This window comes from Amaranthus tricolor, chromosome 3, assembly GCF_026212465.1.
Source record: "Amaranthus tricolor cultivar Red isolate AtriRed21 chromosome 3, ASM2621246v1, whole genome shotgun sequence".
In the NCBI taxonomy this organism is placed as follows: domain Eukaryota; kingdom Viridiplantae; phylum Streptophyta; class Magnoliopsida; order Caryophyllales; family Amaranthaceae; genus Amaranthus; species Amaranthus tricolor.
In genome coordinates this window covers 20,917,750-20,933,558 of record NC_080049.1, presented here as the reverse complement: position 1 = coordinate 20,933,558, position 15,809 = coordinate 20,917,750, and the positions used below count along the sequence as shown (strand labels likewise).

Here is a 15,809-nt window from a genome sequence, read left to right as displayed (position 1 = left end):
GACCCAATTAATTAAATGGGTCAACCCCACTTGATCTGTTTATTAAATGGGTTAGGTTCAGGTTGAATATTTAAATCTGAAAAAAACCTGTTTAACCCATTTATTAAATGGGTCAATCAGGTCAGGTCAATCCATATTATCTGATATTAACCCATTAATATTTAACTTAAAACTTCATATTTAATTCTTTACACTTTACTGATTACTCATTAGTCATTCCATTTTCATAAAAGTAAAACCCATTTCGGCATTTCCCCTTCCCTGTTCATTCCATTTCCTGATTTTCATAAAACCCATTACGACATTTTCATACGAAGCCTAAGTCCCTAACCCACTATTCTCTTGTTCTTCTATTTCTAGGTATGTTATTTTAGTTTTTTTTATCTCTTGGTCTTCTATTTTCTTTGATTTTTTCTTTTGTTGTTGTTCTTCAGTTTGTTGTTGTTCTTCTATTTTCTTCTGGATTTGATTTTGCTTGTATATTTTGTTCTGGTTTTGTTCTTTGATCTTGATAAGAATAAACCCATTTCGACATTTTGCTATGTCTTGTTTTGGGTTTGTTCTGATTTTGCTATTCTCTAATGTTTTGGGTTTATTCTGATTTTTCTATTCTCTAATGTTCTGGGTTTGTTTTGATTTTGCTATTCAAGAACCTTAAGCCTCTTTGCCTCTGATTTTTCTATACTTTAACGTTCTGATTTTGTTCTGATCTTGGTTTTGCTATTCAAGAACTTTGAAGCATGTTTATTATGAAATTTGAATGTTTATGTGTTTAATTTTTAAATTTTGAAAAAATGGGTCACATGACCTGAAGTATATGGGTCAAATGACCTGAAATATATAGGTTTAATGACCTGAAAAATCCGAATAAAATCAAACAAAAAAAAGCAGATTAAATGGGTATTTAACAGGTTGACCCGACCTGCTATAGATCAGGTCGGGGTTTCAATTTCTGACCCATTTAATTAAACAGGTCAGGTTCAGGTTAAGGGTCTATTGACCCATTTATATATGACCCGAACCTGAAAATGACCTAACCCGATCTGTTTGACACCCCTATCCAAATTACTTTGGATTCTACCCAACCCTACCTACTTGGAACTAAACGTATATATCTTCTTTTATTTTAATTAATCTAATTTAGTTTAATGCATTCCTATTAATTTTTTCATTCAACTCCATTAAGTTTTGTATGCATCTGATCTCGGTCCAAGAGGTATAATTCAAATTACTGACTACTGATCTGGGAGAAATTTCCTAAGAATCTCACTAAAAAGAGCATATTAAATGAGGGTTGCATAGAGACAATACACTACAATTGTCTACACATATAATGATTGGGCTAAGGTACACATTTCTATGAAAATATCAAGGGGCAACCCCTAAAACAATGAAAAGTTGCTTTTTGTATTAAATACATCGTTGCATGGCCAATATGAAATTGTAACGTCAAGGCTTGTAGGCGACACCACAAAGAAATCAACTCGAAATTCATAACATTCTTTCAAGGACATTTGAGATATTTTCAAAAGTGTCAAATGATGAGATATAAATACCATCTTACTTCATCATTTTACAGGTATCAAATATTTGTTTAAGAAAGGATTTACACTCTAATATTTATTGAACTCTACACAATATTTATTGAACACGAACTGCATTAACTAAGCCCAATCATATAGAACTAAGATTCATTTTTTCTTGTAAGATAAGAGTGTTAAATCATTTTTTACTTGGGCTTCATACCATTAAACAAACCCTAACACTATACCTCCAAGATAAGAGACACTTTACATTAAGGTAAAGGTTTGCTAGGTATTAATATGAGATTCTTAATATTGACTCTGGCGTTAAAAAAGATCCCCGGAGAATCTCTCCAAATCCCTTAACCCTTATTATTTGTGCATGAATTATCATCAAGGTGGTATTATTGAACAAGGCTAGATAACAGGAACAAACCTCACACCAGCTTAACTCGGTCTTAGACTAACCATCCCATTAACACACGTTTAGTTACTAAATTTACTGTGTTCAGTCCCAAACAGGAAATTCTCATATATTTATGTTTAGTTTCACTTATAGTATAGGAAGATAATATACCTGATTTTGTGAGCTTTAAAAAAAATTTATTATCTTCTATGTTCCTCTCAATTTGCACCATTTTTTAATTTTATTTTGTTCCTTCAATTTTGTACTTTTTTTTTCGACAATGGTCAAATTTTTTTTAATCTTATCCATAAACTTTATTCCTCTTTCCATCTTAACCATTCATTTCTATTATTCATTTTTTCTTGTCTCATTCTCCGACCGAATATCTATTTCTACTAAATGTTAACAATTTTTTAATAGAGGGATAAATGGAGTTTTTCTTTCAATTAAATGTTTCAAATTCTAGGTTAGGTGTATAGAATTACTATGATAAATTATTTAAATACTTTACCTAATTTAACTCTAATTTAAAAAAAAAATCAAATTCTAAATTAGATAAATAATTTTATGTAATTAACTATCATCCAGTAAAATAAATCTATTTGTCATAGGTCTATAAGGATGACATTTGTCATTTTCTATTATTTTTAAGAAAAATTACCCTGAATAATATGAACTTTCACTGATTTCCCGACAATAATACGAACTTTCAATTAACCTTAAATAATACGAACTTTAACATGTGTTTTCCGCTGCTATACTAATTTACCTGTAACCGAATGTGCTGAGCTCTTTTTAAAAAATTTTTTTCTGATAAAATTAAGGAAAAGAAAGACCCAACTCCCTCTTCCTCACGCAGTACCTGCATCTTCCTTACGCAGCTTTCTCCCTCTTAACAAAACCTTCGGCCAACTCCATTGAATCTCTCTCGTTCTTGAAAACGACGATGTATTAGAGTTCGAACTATGTGTTTCAAACTCCAATATTACCAAGATCGAGTGTTGAGGTTTTGTGACAAACAAATTACGTTATCAATAATATCGATGTTTGTAGGAGAAAATAAAGCAATAAAACGACACAAAGATTTAACGAGTTTCACCCAACTAAGGCTACGTCCTCCGGTGTGTAGTATCTCTTATATTATCAAAAGAAGTTCAAAGAACTCTCAAATATTGAGAATTACAATAGAGAAGAGATATAGGATAGTGTTTGGCTTGGGGTGTATTTTGTGGATTGATTACAATGTGAGTATGAGAGCTCTATATATAGCACTAGATACAAGAATATCAATAGCTCTCTTGAATACAATATTATTATAGGCTAATGAATAATATGAAATAATTCCAAGAACTTGAAAGGTCGAAAAACAGCATCCCATGCACATAAGAGGATCCGCTCGACCGGATCAGAGAGCTCGGTCGGTCGAGCGAGTATCAGCTGCATTCTGGAGCATTCTGTCTGACCGCTCGACCTACCTATATGGCTCGCTCGGTCGAGCAGCCTGGTAGAGCGGCACTTCAGAGAGCTTCTGCTCGACTTTACATTTTTGAGCATCTTGAATCAACCTTTCCACTTCTTCATTAAGTCCCATAAATCTCACTCTTCATTACCTTATTAATCCATACTTAATCACCATCATAAATCAATCATCAAAACCAAACTTTATACACCCACATTAACACATTCATGGGATTCCATCCCAATGGTCACACATGAATGCACCTCATCAAATGTGCACTCAAGTCACACTAATCACAACAATCTCCACCTTGACTTGAGTTCACCCAAGTCAATAGAATTCTCTAATTCACTCCTAACATAACAACTTACACAACATCATACTCAAAATAAAAACAACACATGTGCATAAACATAGCACATGCACTAAACATGCCCTCAAAGGGCTTACAAGAGTATGCTTTTAATTACAAATCAAGTCCATACATCCCATGGACTCATTGGGATATGTTGAAATTATTCTCAAACTGTCATTAAAAGAAGTATCAATTTCATTTTCATGCTCGGTTGAAGTAGTGGACACACAAGCCGAACTAATCAAGGTTGAACCCAAAAGCATATACACGCCATCATTAATGGATCCTTTCAAGAACAAATTAGGACCCTTGCCAACGTTCAACACTCCACCTTCACCAATGCACTTAAAACCTTCTTTATCCAGAATACTCAGGGAAATTATGTTTTTATTCATACCTGGAACATGAAGGACTCCGGTCAATGTTCTTTCAACACCATCAAACATGACAATTTTAACATCTCCAATACCAACTATCGGACAACTAGCCTCATTGCCCATAGTGACTTTTCTTCCATCAACCTTTTGATAAGTTGAGAAGAACTTAGAGTTAAAAGTTATGTGTCTAGAACATCCCGAATCCAAAATCCAAGAATCACCACCCTTATATTCACTAGTAACGACAAGAGCATCAACATCATATATCTCATCTTCAACATAGCTAGCTTCGGCGGAGCTAGCTCTTGCGGATTTGCTTTCATTTGATTGTTTGGCTTTTAATTTCCAACAATCTTTCTTGAAGTGACCCTTCTTCTTACAAAAATTACAAGTCATGCTTCTTTTGTTCCTACTCGACTCTTTAACAAATAAAGCACCATTGGAAACTCTTGACTCCTTTTGAGCAAATTGAGAATCAATAAGGTCCTTTTGAGTCAAGGCCTTTCTAACATCCTAAATACTCAAAGTGTCTCTTCCATATAACAAGGTTTCCCAAAAATGCTTATATGAAGACGGTAGAGAAACTAACAAAAGAATAGCCAAATCCTCATCATCCACTTTTACATCAATATTTTGCAAATCCATAACTATTGAGTAAAATTCATCAAGGTGCGGTTTCATCGGCTTCTCTTCTTGCAATCTGAGATCATACAAACGACTCTTTAACAAAAGTCGATCGGTAACACTCTTTTCCATATAGAGTGATTCCAATTTATCCCAAATACCTTTAGAAGTTTCCTCCTTTACAACTTCTCTCAAAACTTCATTAGAGAGACAAAGTTGTATGGCGGATAGAGCCTTCACATCCATATCTTCCCACTTAGCCTCACTTATGCCTTTCGGTCTCTTCTCCACACCATAAAGTGCTTTATGCACTCCATTTTGTATCAAAATTGCTTTCATTTTGACTTGCCATAAGCCAAAGTTCACACTCCTATCAAAATTCTCAATATCAAGTTTCATTGTAGCCATGTTGTACCGATATAACCTCTAAAACACGATAACAACAACTTGGCTCTGATATCAATTGAAAACGACGATGTATTAGAGTTCGAACTATGTGTTTCAAACTCCAATATTACCAAGATCGAGTTATGAGGTTTTGGGACAAACAAATTACGCTATCAATAATATCGATGTTTGTAGGAGAAAATAAAGCAATAAAACGACACAAAGATTTAACGAATTTCACCCAACTAAGGCTAAGTCCTCCGGTGTGTAGTATCTCTTATATTATCAAAAGGAGTTCAAAGAACTCTCACATATTGAGAATTACAATAGAGAAGAGATATAGGATAGTGTTTGGCTTGGGGTGTATTTTGTGGATTGATTACAATGTGAGTATGAGAGCTCTATATATAGCACTAGATATAAGAATATCAATAGCTCTCTTGAATACAATATTATTATAGGCTAATGAATAATATGAAATAATTCCAAGAACTTGAAAGGTCGAAAAACAGCATCCCATGCACATCAGAGGATCCGCTCGACCGGATCAGAGAGCTCGCTCGGTCGAGCGACTACCAGCTGCATTCTGGAGCATTCTGTCTGACCGCTCGACCTACCTATATGGCTCGCTCGGTCGAGCAGCCTGGTTGAGCGACACTTCAAAGTGCTTCTGCTCGAATTTACATTTTAGAGCATCTTGAATCAACCTTTCCAATTCTTCATTAAGTCCCATAAATCTCACTCTTCATTACCTTATTAATCCATACTTAATCACCATCAAAATGAATCATCAAAACCAAACTTAATACACCCACATTAACACATTCATGGGATTCCATCCCGAAGGTCACACATGAATGCACCTCATCAAATGTGCACTCAAGTCACACTAATCACAACAGTTCTAATTTCTGTATATTTATGTAATTACTTCCTTGAGTTTTTTTCTTCATATGTTTCTCATTTTGGTTGTATTTTCTTTTCACTCTTGTGTTTTAGTTGTGGGGTTAAGAAAACTCGGACATGATTCTGACAATGGATAGAAGGTTATCTTAGCTTGGCTAAAGATTAGCCTCTATTTATTATGGAATTGATTTGATTATTTTTCCACAATTGACTGAATTTGAGCTGAAGACTATAGGCCTTTGATTCTAAAAGGCTAATACAAATGCATTCTATTGATCTATTTACTCAAATGTTAAACTTATGAAATTTGTTGTAGTTGTAAATTAGAGTAGATTAGCTCCTATTTACAGGAGCATATTGAACATTATATCTTTGGGGCAGATTGATATCAAACCTTTATTCAGAGGATATTTGGATTAGGCATAATATTATATGGGCAGGAACTGTTATTATGCAGGCTAGTATTCTTGTAAATAAAATTTGTTGAATGTTATATTATGGCTGGAAGTTTTTTAATGTATATATGCTGGTCATGACAATGAACATTGGCTTCTTGCTATTTGACACATTTATTGAATTTAAAATTTTGTAATGTTTATGATATCTTTTACTATATAGCATGATGTCATTATAACTTTTCTTAGTAACTCTTTATGGTTCAAATGATGTATTTACAGTGTCTTGACCCCTTACTACACGGAAAAGGTTCTATTCTCGCTACAGGATCTGGAAAATCAAAATGAAGATGGTGTATCTATCCTTTTTTACCTGCAAAAGATTTTTCCAGATCTTGTTATACTTGAAAATCAAAATGGCTTTTGTTATACCTCCGCCCTCCCCTTTCTCTCTCTCTCTCTCATTAACTTGGCGTTCCTCTTACTTGAAGGATAATTACATGGAAGAAGCTTTGAAAATGAGGAATCTGCTTGAAGAATTTCTGATAAAGTGAGGAAATGAGGAAGATGAAGGCTGATGACCTGCTGTCCAGTATCTGATGAAGGAAATGAGGAAGTGACATTTTCTCCCGGTTATAAACCGATCAAGTATACTAGCGGAAAACACATGTCAAAGTTCGTATTATTCATGGTTAATTGAAAGTTCGTATTATTATTAGGAAATCAGTGAAAGTTCGTATTATTCAGGGTAATTTTTCCTTATTTTTATTAGCATGTATGAAAATTTTCAAAGAGTTACTTTGAAATGATTATGAACTTATGACGCATGTATAGGTATAAAATGTATATTCAAAATAGTACTATGTTCAAATTCATGATTAGTCATATGTTTGCATCTATGATATGTGTTGGATATTAATGAAATTTTAAAAAATATGCATTAGAATTTAATGGCCGAAAAACTTCTGATCTCAACAATTTTCGGATTTATAATTTTTACTTTATTGTGTTCAAGTTTGATTTTAGGGAAATTCCACATGGTAGCATCCAGTTTTCATGAAATGTCAGTGGTAGCAATTTTTTAAGAAAATTCCACATGGTAGCATCCAACTCTTGCATTTAAGTTTTCTGTAGCCTTAAACGTACCAAAACGTTTCTTGACCGTTAAACCCATATAATTTTGAAATTACACTGCCTTCTTTCTTCTTCCATTTCACATTCGAAGTTCATTCCTCCTTCGTCCTTCGAAGTTCACTGCAATTTCACCCGGCATCATTGTTCTTCGATTTCACCGGCCATCTTCCTTCTTCGATCTCACCGGCCATATCTGCGAACACAGCTGGGATTTCACAGGTATTTTTCTTCCTTCTTCCTTTTCTGTGTTTGTTGCAAATGATTACATGTGGAAGTTAAGGTTTTGACAATTACCTTCGAATTGCTTGAATTCTTGCTATTCATGAATTAAAAGCTTGCAATTAGTGGGGTCATCGCCTGCTTCATCGTTTTCTTCTGGTTTTGACAATTAAAAGCTATTCATGAATTAAAAGCTGGCAATTAGAGCATTGATTTTGCTATTTTTGATGCTGTAAGTAGTTAGAGTTCAATTATGGCTTATTGGTGCTGTAAGCTTGCAATGAATACAAAGCCTTCTAGTTTTTGATGCTGTAAGCTTGCAAATCCTTCATTCATAACAAATATCAATTGAGGAAGATACTTTGAATTCAAAAAAGCACAGTATGTTGCTGAATTTTTTGAAACGTAATGAATTTTTTGATTTGGATGTTGTACTATGTTGCTGCTGATGATAGAAACACGATGTATACGCTTGCTTTATTTGATCACAATATTCTTATGAGTTAGGGCTTTTTGAACTTGAGGTTTGAATTCAATAATGAATTAGGCCTGTTAGAATTGTTGATTTGTTAATTGAATTCCCACATGATTGGAATAAGGGCTTTTTTGTTTTTCTTCCCTATTTTCTTACAATTCCCATTTAAAAATTGCAGAATGCCTAAACATGTGGTCCTGCGTTTTAAATGGTTGTGTGTTGAAGTAAACTTGGATGTAGATGGTAAGGATAAATTAACTTTGCTGGATTTGGTAATGGATTGGGAAGATGAGTGCATTAAAACTAACAAGCTTATACCTAAAAATCCCTCATTTGCGTATATTTGGAAGATGAATCATGTTAAACTAAATTGTGTTCAAGACCTAATAGCCATGTTTGAGAGGTTCAATGACAATGAAATGATTTTTATTTTGGTTAGTGCACTTGAAGAGGAAAGTAGTATCATGAAATCGGTTAGGAGTCTTATGGATTTGCAAGCGTCACAAAATCCTGTATCACTTAAAATCATTCCCGCAAAAGAGAACTTGCCAATTAGGAAAAGGGATTTGCAAGAGTTTGAGGTAACTTACCCTTTGAATGACTACGATGAGGTTCAACATGACATTGCTGTGATGAATGCTACACAGGATAAGTGGCATGACAAGGAAGTAGAGTCATCATTGAAAACTTTTGAAAATACTCCCATTAATGATTCACCATTGCAAAGAAGTGAAACCCTTGGCCAAATACCTTTGACTATTTCTTCTAAGTCCTCAAAAGCTTCCACTAAAAAAATTCCACCGACCACTGCTATTAGGAAGAGCATTTTGGTGAAAGCAAGCTCACAGGCTTCACAGCTTTCACAACCTTCACATCCTTCTCAACCTTCTATCAGTGTGGAAACAAAGCGTAAGAAGAGGAGGGCTGTTAGTAAGAGTCAACAAATTGAGGTTGATGATGATGAGGATTGTCCATCTGACAGTGAAGATGATGATTATAGTCCATCAGAGACTGACAGTGAACATGATGATGATGATGACTGTATTGTTGATGAGTTAAGTGATGATGGCAACTTAGAGAATGTGGATGATAGTTTTGAACCATTTGAGGATCCATTGTGGGGTAATCACGTAGTTGAAAATGATAATGAAAGTAAATACATCCAAAGGCTTTTTCAAAATGGTGAGATGTATGTGGATAGGGGTTGGGGCAATATTAACCTTGCACCATGGCAGATTTTCACTGATAAGCACCACGTAAGGGAATGAAGTTGTTAGGGACTATGCAATACAGTGTGGTTTTGAATTCTTGGTGGAGAGGGCAAACAATAAGGTTTACACTGTAGCTTGTTTTGATGCGGGTTGTGGATGGAGACTTCATGCTAGTAGATTACCAGATGGCACTACATGGGCTATAAAAAAGATTGATAATCCTGAACATAACTATAGAGCCCTAGAAACACATAACAGCCTTATCACTATAAAATGGGTAGCTACTAAGCTAATGGATGACATTAGGGCAAACAATGACATCTCTGGGAGGACTTTAAATGAACTATTGGAGTCTAGGTTTGGGGTGAGTTTGAAGACTAGCACATTGTATAAAATGAGGACATTGGCATTGAAAGAGATTAACGGAGGACATGATGAGAGTTATGGCTACTTACCTGGTTATGCAGAGATGGTGAAGCAAACTAACCAGGGCTCTGTTGCTATTTGTGCGTGGGAAGCAGAAGACTCCATTGAAAGGCCTTTGACATTCACTAGCGTTTTCATTTCTTTTGGAACTACAATTAGCGGATTAGTCAACAGTTGTAGAGGTTTAATTGGGGTTGATGGTGCACATCTCAAGGGTCAATATGGAGGCACACTCCTTTCAGTTATTGCTCTAGATGATAATAATCAGCTATTTCCTATTGCTTGAGCTATTGTTTCTGGTGAAGATCAAGAAACATGGAAATTTATTGTGTGGCACTTGAAGAATATACTAAAGGGCAGTGGTAGAGGTGATGATTGGACCATCATATCTGATGGGCAGAAGGCCAGTTATTCATTTATAACCTTAGCACTTATTTCTACATAATTATGCTCATAGATTACTTGTGCAGGGAATTGAGATAGCCTTGAATGAGCTATGGCCAACTGTTGGGAGGAGATATTGTTGCAAGCATTTATCTGCAAACTGGAAGAAAAAATATCTAGGGCCGTTGATGTATGCACTATTTTGGAGGGCTGCAAATGCCACTTTTCTATTTAAGTTAAAGAAAGCTATGGAAGCCATAGAGGACGCGAACCCTACGATAAGGGAGTGTCTTGCAGATATTGGAGATCAATCAAGATGGACAAAGTATGCATTTGACCCTAATGTTTGTTGTGACGAGAACAAAACAAACTTTGTTGAGAGCTTCAATGCAACTCTTGGAGTTGATAGGTGCAAACCTGTTTTAACACTACTTGAGGGTAATCTATGCTTTAAACTTTTTTGTTGTAAATCATAAATTTCTTACTTTAGAACTTGAAATCCATGAAGTTGAATAAGGTGCATTTGTGTGATAGGTATAAGGAGGGTAACTATGGTAAGAATGGCCACAAGAAAGGAAAAGAGTGAAAACTGGATAGACATTGATTTCTGTCCTAATATAGTGAAGAGAGTGAAGTCCCTGATTTCAGACTCAAGAACATGTAAGGCTTTCAATTCTGGTGATGGGTTTTATGAGATTAAAGATGGTAAGTCCACCTTGTCTGTGAGCTTAAATGACAAAATATGCATGTGCAACGCATGACAACTCACTGGGATCCCTTGCAAGCATGCTGTGAGGGCCATTCTACATTCAAGCCAAGATCCTATAAGGTTTTGCAGTGATTGGTACAGTTGCAAAATGTACAAGCAAGCATATGCAAGCACTATTAGATCTATTCCAGACCTTGAGCATTGGCCAGAGATGCAGTTCCCACCAATTAAGCCACCAATGGTGAAGAGAGCAATTGGAAGACCTGCAAAGAATAGAAAGAGGGAAGCAGACAAAGAACAAAAAGGGAAAAGGTCTAAGACTGTGAAGTGTAGTAGATGCAAGGAGTTTGGACACAATGTGAAGACTTGCAAGGGTGGATTGACGGCTAAGCAAAAGAAGGGTAAAAAGACGATTTCTATGCCGTCATCTTCAAAAGCATCCTAAATATAGTTATGTAAATACGTCTTAGTGCTAGATATGTATTAATGCTTGGAAGGCACCTTTTGAACTAGTGCTTGGAAGACTCATATGTACTAGTACTTGAAGTAAATATGTATTAGTGCTAATTAAGTAAATATGTATTAGTGCTTGGAAGGCACCTTTTGAACTAGTGCTTTACAACTTTGAACGTTGATAATAGTACTTTGAACTTTGATAATATGTATTAATGCTAATTAAGTAAATATGTATTAGTGCTTGGCTACTTACCTTTTGAACTTTATAATGCCAACAATTTGAATGAAAACAAAATTATGACAACATTTATGGGCGTTAATGAATTAAACGGTGAATTAGACATTAAATTCGTGAAATTTAAAGTTAAAATTGTGAATTAAACAAAAACTGGATGCTACCATGTGGAAAAAACTTACAAAATGATGAATTAAACGGAATTTAACAAGAACTTAATGGAAAATGCTATGGCAATTAGTTTGTGCATAAACTGGATGCTACCATGTGAAATTTTCTTAAAAAAGTGCTACCACTGGCATTTCATGAAAACTGGATGCTACCATGTGGAATTTCCCTTGATTTTATTATGTTTCTAATTTGAGATATTTTATTACTTCCTCCAATATAGCCTAAATATCCCATTCTACTAGCACATTCGTCAATGTATTATTTCTATTATTAAATCTTTAATTGTGTATAATTAAAAATAATAATAAGTTGATATTAATAATCTTTGTATTCAAACGAATAAAAAAAATCTAACATGACTATGTTATATCATATATGTTAAGAATACAATACAACTTAAGAGTGATTGATGAATAGTATCAAAAGTCAAATGGGACAATTATGCGGAATAAGAGGTAGTATTATTTAAAAAATGTTTTGTAATTTTCTTCTTAGGTAATGAATTTCATAGAAGCCAAACATGTTTATGTTCTCTAAGAAGATGATCTTGTGGAGGTTAAGGGTAGTGACACCAATCAGGATCTTAAAACAAAGTTATCAAACCAGTTTGTAAATAGTAAGAATTTTTAACGTCAATGTATGTGGATGAACTTTAATTTTGTGAATGAGATTGAGGAAGATGAAAGTTTGTTGTGTAAATGTAAGAAGTATGGAAAATATTTTAGAGATGATAGTAAGATAAATGGCATGGAATTGCAAAATGAGGAAATTTCAGGATATTGTTCAATTTGATGGTTTTTTGTTTCCTAAACTTTTAGCTCTTGCACTAGTAAGATATGATCTTCCTGTTCAATTCGTTGAGTATGAAAGGATTACGTGAATGTTTAGTTATTTGAATCCTACAACCACACAATTTTGCTTAATACTTGTAAGTCATATGCTGTTATTATGTTTGATTGGGAGAAGGAGAATCTAAAATTTTTGTTGGGTTCATTTAGTAGTAGAATCTCCCTTATTTCCGATTGTTTGATCTTAATAACCTCATATGGATAAATCACTTTAACATCACATTAGGTTGTTGAACATGCTTCCCCCCTTATACAGGGGTTCATTCAAGTGATCATGTGCGTCCTTTGCTAAAAGAATAGTGTCAAAAGTTGCAAGAAGTACAAAAGGAAAATACAAAAAATGAGAAAAAAGATGAAATTATCTTATTGCACTAGAGGTCTTTACATTGATCCTTTATACACAGAAGATAAGAGTTGAAACTAAAAGAATACAAGACGTTAGTTTCTTGTAACAATCTAATAACTAACTAGCAAATATTGTGATGTCAGCTTCTTGAATGAGGCACATGCAGGATGGGATCTTGAATAGGTGAACACATGCTGCTCCATATAAAAGACACGTGATGTCCCTCATTGCTTGACTTATGTGCTTGTTATAATACTAAACACTTATTGCTGAGCTGCTTCTGTATCCACTGCTTGAAGACAAAAAACCTCATATTGTTGTGCTGCATATCTTCAGCTATTATGGACTATTGCTATACTCAACACCCCCCCCCCCCCCCAAACCAAGGAGGTTTGGAAGACATACCTAGTTTGCTCAAGAGTTCCCTAAATGGTACATTCGGTAAGATTTTTGTGAATATGTCTGTCAGCTGATGTTTAGTTGGTAAGTAGGATAGTGTTAGTAATCCATCCAAAACTTTTTCTCTAGTGTAGTGACAATCTATCTTAATGTGCTTTGTACGATCATGAAACACATGGTTTTTTGCAATGTATATTGCAGACTGGTTGTCATAATGTAGGGTTATAGGTTTAAGCTCTTTGATTCCTAGTTTAGTGAGCAACTAGACTACCCAACTTACTTCTGCTGCAGCAGCAGCCATGGCTCTATATTCGGCTTCAGAGCTGGATCTTGAGACAATACCTTGTTTTTTGGATTTCCGTGAAATATGAGACTTTCCTAATAGTAAGATATATCCAGTTACTAATCTTCTAGAGTCTAGACAAGATCCTCAATCACTATCTGAAAAAACTTGCAATATGAGTTGATCAGTGGCATTTAGGATTAGTTCTTGACCACATGTTGAATGTACATAGTTCAGAGTATGTTTTAAGGCATTCTAGTGGGAGTCTCTTAGTTGTTGCATGTATTGACTTAATGTTTGGACAATGTAGGATAGATTTGGTCTAGTGTTAGTTAGGATATTTAATTTTCTTATGAGACTTCTATAAGGTGTTGGATCTTCTAAGAGAGTACCTTCTTGGGCTGAAAGTTTTTTATTTGCTGGGAGAGGGATGAAATTTTTTTTAAATTGTGCAATGCCACATTCTTACAGCATTTCCTTAAGGAATTTGTTATGATGAAGAATAAGACCTGTTTCAGTATTGATTACCTCAATACCTAAAAAATAATGTAGGTCACTCAAGTCTTTGATACCGAAGACAGTATCCAGGAGTTTTTTAATGTTGTGGATTTCATGTTTGTTATTCCTCGTTAGAATCATATTATCCAAATAAATAGCAAGGAAGGTCATGAAAGATCCTTCCTTTTTTATGAACAAGAAATAATCATTTTTTGATTGTAAGTAACCTTGTTGTAAGAGTGCTTAAGTTAGTTTTGCAAATCTTTGTCTTGAGGCTTGTTTGAGAACATACAAAGACGTTGTTAGTTTGCACACTATATTGGTGGGATAAAAGTATCCTGGGGGAGGTTGCATATATACTTCCTCTTTTAGGTCTTCATGCAAAAAAGCGTTGTTTACATCAAGTTGGAATATATTCCGTTTCTTGCTCACTGCAACAACTATCAAACACCTTATTGTGGTCATCTTTACCACTGGGGAGAAGGTTTCTTCATAGTCCACTCCATATTTTTGATTGTAGCCTTTGGCTACCAACCTAGCCTTGTACCTTTCAAGGCTAACATCTGCTTTTAGTTTTTCTCAAAGACCCATTTAGACAATGGCCTTTTTTCCTTTGGGTAAAAGTACAAGTTCCCCAGTTTTTTTTTTCAAGAGCCTTGATTTCTGTATTCATAGCTTCCTTCCATTTAGGATTGTTAATGGCTTGTTTATACATCTTGGGTTCATGATGAATGTGTAGGCAAGGTTTTGATTTGTTTGTATATTTTACCAGCCCACACCAATGATCTTGGACTTGATTACAGTAGTAATCTTTGAGATGGATAGGTTGTTTGTGGATCCTGGAGGATCTCCTTCGTTCAGTTATGTTGTCTTGAGTGTTCTCTTTTGCAAAATCAGTAGATGTAGGAATGTTATTTTCATTTTCAAAGTTGGAACACATTTTGTCTTTATGTTGTTGTTAGGCAAACCATCAGGGCTTAGAAAAGGTTCTTCACTAAAAGCATATTCTTTAGAGTAGGCAGGTAGGAAGATTTGCTTGATCTTGTGTGAACCCTTCTTATTTTTAAGATACTGAAAAGGGAAGAAGTTTTCATGAAAGATCACATCCTTTGTGACAATAATGCCTTTTGTTTCTAGATTATATATCTTATATCCAATCTTGTTAGAAGAATACCCAAGAAAGATAGATTCTTGTGCTCTTAGCATGAATTTGTGTCTTTCTCTCTTTAAGGTGCTAGCAAAGCATAGATACCCAAACACGTTTAGGTGTGTATAATTTGGTTTAGTACCAAACAAGACTTCATAGGGTGATTTACCCTTGAGTACCACTAAGGGCATTCTATTAATCAAATGAACTGCACATTGCACACAATCTCCCTAAAATTTTATTGGTAGATTTGATTGAAAAGGCAATGTTCTAGCGGTTTCTAAAAGGTGTTTATGTTTTCTTTCTATAACCCTATTCTGTTGGGGTGTATCTACACAGCTGGATTGATTTTTGATTCCCTTTTGTGTATAGAATACGGCTACCTCACCTTTGGTGAGCTCAGGTGCATTGTCAGTTCTAATAGCCTTGGTAGTTG

The 15,809-nt window shown here is 34.7% G+C and overlaps 1 protein-coding gene across 1 annotated transcript; it reads left to right on the top strand.

Annotated features, from left to right (window-relative positions):
• Positions 1-10,289: 10,289 nt before the first annotated feature.
• LOC130808447 (uncharacterized) lies at positions 10,290-11,435 on the top strand. Its single transcript, XM_057673924.1, has 4 exons — positions 10,290-10,304; positions 10,368-10,719; positions 10,816-11,003; positions 11,067-11,435. Exons 1-4 carry the CDS (start codon positions 10,290-10,292, stop codon positions 11,433-11,435), a joined length of 924 nt encoding a protein of 307 aa, XP_057529907.1.
• Positions 11,436-15,809: the final 4,374 nt, after the last annotated feature.

Excerpts from the sequence above, each read along its gene's own strand:
- LOC130808447 (XM_057673924.1), top strand. Across the intron at positions 10,720-10,815 it reads TGTTTTAACACTACTTGAGG|GTATAAGGAGGGTAACTATG; the intron begins GTAATCTATGCT and ends TTTGTGTGATAG. Across the intron at positions 11,004-11,066 it reads ATGGTAAGTCCACCTTGTCT|CATGCTGTGAGGGCCATTCT; the intron begins GTGAGCTTAAAT and ends ATCCCTTGCAAG.